Source organism: Etheostoma cragini, chromosome 15 (assembly GCF_013103735.1).
Source record: "Etheostoma cragini isolate CJK2018 chromosome 15, CSU_Ecrag_1.0, whole genome shotgun sequence".
Taxonomy (NCBI): domain Eukaryota; kingdom Metazoa; phylum Chordata; class Actinopteri; order Perciformes; family Percidae; genus Etheostoma; species Etheostoma cragini.
The window spans coordinates 966,980-969,891 of NC_048421.1; the positions used below are offsets into that span (position 1 = coordinate 966,980).

The 2,912-nt window shown below is 43.8% G+C and overlaps 1 protein-coding gene across 1 annotated transcript in view; it reads left to right on the forward strand.

Moving 5' to 3' along the window:
• The first annotated feature begins 335 nt into the window (after positions 1-335).
• LOC117958089 (ras-related protein Rab-3-like) overlaps positions 336-2,912 on the forward strand; it is a 4,912-nt gene continuing 2,335 nt past the window's right edge. Inside the window, exon 1 of the mRNA XM_034894348.1 lies at positions 336-618. Coding sequence (XP_034750239.1) covers positions 363-618 — 256 coding nt within the window. The 5' untranslated portion in view covers positions 336-362. The remainder of the gene's footprint in view (positions 619-2,912) is intronic.

A 2,912-nucleotide genomic window follows, 5' to 3' on the forward strand; every position in this document is an offset into this window, starting at 1 on the left:
CCCCCCCCCCCCCCCCCCTCTCTTTCTTCTTTATCTCAAGTAATCAACCTGTTGCAAGACAAAACAAAAATTTTAAACCATAAAATAAAACGCAACCAATCCCGAATTAAAAAAATATATAAAATATACACACACACATACATACAGTACATACACACATTTTGCCTATAAAATGTCACAAAATGGTGAAAAATGTGTTAAATCGGCCATTATAAATGCCAAAGCGAGATATTAGGAAATGCCTAATATGGGTCGGGCTCTAACCCCCATCTGTTGATCCAGACTCCAAAATCTGGACTCTCTCGGTTCCTACTGTGATATTCTTCAGGCTCTGACTTCTTCTTCTTCTGGTCCCTCTCTAGATGGCGTCCAGTGAGTCGCGGCTCCAGCAGCAGCCGTCCCCGAAAGACGCCGCGGACCAGAACTTTGACTACATGTTCAAGCTGCTGATCATCGGCAACAGCAGCGTGGGGAAGACGTCCTTCCTGTTCCGCTACGCCGACGACTCCTTCACCTCCGCCTTCGTCAGCACCGTGGGCATCGACTTCAAGGTGAAGACGGTCTTCCGCAACGACAAGAGGATCAAGCTGCAGATCTGGGTGAGTGGAGGAAAGGGAAGTACCTGACTGGCTAGTAGTCCTTACCTAGGTACTCTGCTCCTGACTGGCTAGTAGTCCTTACCTAGGTACTGTCAGGGCCTCATACTCTGCTCCTGACTGGCTAGTAGTCCTTACCTAGGTACTGTCAGGTCCCTCATACTCTGCTTCTGACTGGCTAGTAGTCCTTACCGAGGGACTGAGCATGTGCGACTCCCAACAAAGATGGAACAGAAGTGAGATGTCTCACTCTGTAGCTAAAACAGAGAGCTGAGAGGTGTTTTTTGACAATAATACCATGGAAACCTGTTCTGATACAGGTTTCTGTATCTAAATACAATTGTGAACCTGAAAATGAGCAGAAAATGAGGTCTTTTAAGAAAAAAACAAAAGTTAGAAAAGCATAAGACATTCATGGACGAGTTGCTTGCTCTCCAAAACGTGGCTCGGTGTCTCTCAAAAAGTCCAAGATGACGTCCTGCAAATGTCTCGTTTTGTCCACAACTCAAAGACATTCAGCTTACAGACTGGAAGACATTCATCTTTGCAGCTCCACAAACAACGTCTCAATTAGTCAAGACGATAATCAAACAGATTAAAGGCCTGTTAAGGTTAGTTTGAGCCTTCGTACGTCTGATATCTTACGCCTCTAACCCCGGGGGACAGACGTGTGGACGGGTAGGCGAGTGTGTGTTTTGGTGTGGGCTCCTCTGCTGCTGACTCATCCCCGTCACCGTTTAACTACACACTGTTGGTTCAAGTGAATCATCTGTTTGAACAGCCTGGAGACAAATTAAGGATACACCTTATGGTTCAATGTAAAAGCCCCACGGTGGTTACCATGATTACGCTGTTATTGAGATTATGTGTGTGTTGATCCAGTGTTTTATCGGCTAAGCTAACCAGCTGGAACCGGATATTTGCCGTGCAGACGTGAGAGAGGGACCGATCTCATCATCTAACCCTCTGCGAGAAAATAAGCACATTTTCCCCAAAGGTCAAACTACTTCTTTAAAGGGGCCAGTGGTGATGGACAAGGGGAAAAAGAACTAAAAAAAACTAAGTTTTTAAAGGAGAAATACAACATTTAAAACGCACTTCTGCACTTACCGTAAAAGTGATTTCTCTGGGTGCCTCAGCGATGCAGGAGGCGCAGGTTCGACTCCGACCTGCAGCTCGTTACTGCCTGTCATTCCCCCCCTCTCTCTCCCCTTTTCAAGTCTTAGCTGTCCTGTCCAAATAAAGGCCTAAGATGCCCCCAAATTCATCATAAAAAGCCAAGTTTTACCAGCCCTCTGTGTAATTACTTTATTCCAAAGAACGTGAAAAAAAAAGTGGGAAAAAAATGGCAATCATCAAACGGAAACTCAACTCCTGATTGGTCCATTGGCCCATTCACATAAAAAAATGGCGTCTGGGTTATAGCGCCGCACAACACTACGAGGAAAATGTGTGATAATGTTGTTAATTACGGCGATAAAGATGTTACGTGCGATAAATGAAGAGATGAAAGTGTTGTCAGTTCTGCTGCTTTCAGTATTCGGCTAAAATACAACAAACTGCTCGTTGAGTTTAAAGCAAATGAAAGAAAATAATCTCCAACTTTCTTTTCAGAATCACTTTTATATGCCAGGTTTGAGGAATTTGGTTAATATTTGCTCCCAAAGTACAACACTCAAAGTGCCAAGATTATGAAAAATCTCTCTTTCTGGGATTTTGGGGGGTTATTTTGTATCTCTGGTGCTTCCACAGTGAGATTAGTGAGATCCGGTTTCTGAACGTTTGTGGGCGTCTGCCTCCTTAGTGACTGATTAATGAGGGCAGCACCTTGGTTGCGACGTCCCTTTTACAAACAATCACACCTGTTCATGATTTTATCAAAGGCTCCACTGCCCGTTCTCTCCAAGGTCTCTGAAGATGTAACTCTGGGCTGCACCGGTGATTCACTTTTACTCCATCTTGGTCAATCACCACTCTGGTTTGGTTGAAATAAACTCTTAATTCACCCATTTACATGTGAAATTATGCTGCTCTGTACACGCTGAAAGTAGTGATTATTAACATGGAGTCTGGTTGAGAAATGCTGCTCCATACACGCTAAAAGTAGTGATTATTAACATGGAGTCTGGTGGAGATATGCTGCTCCATACACGCTAAAAGTAGTGATTATTTACATGGAGTTTGGTGGAGATATGCTGCTCTATACACGCTAAAAGTAATGATTATTAGCATGGAGTTTGGTGGAGATATGCTGCTCTATACACGCTAAAAGTAATGATTATTAGCATGGAGTCTGGTGGAGATATGCTGCTCTAT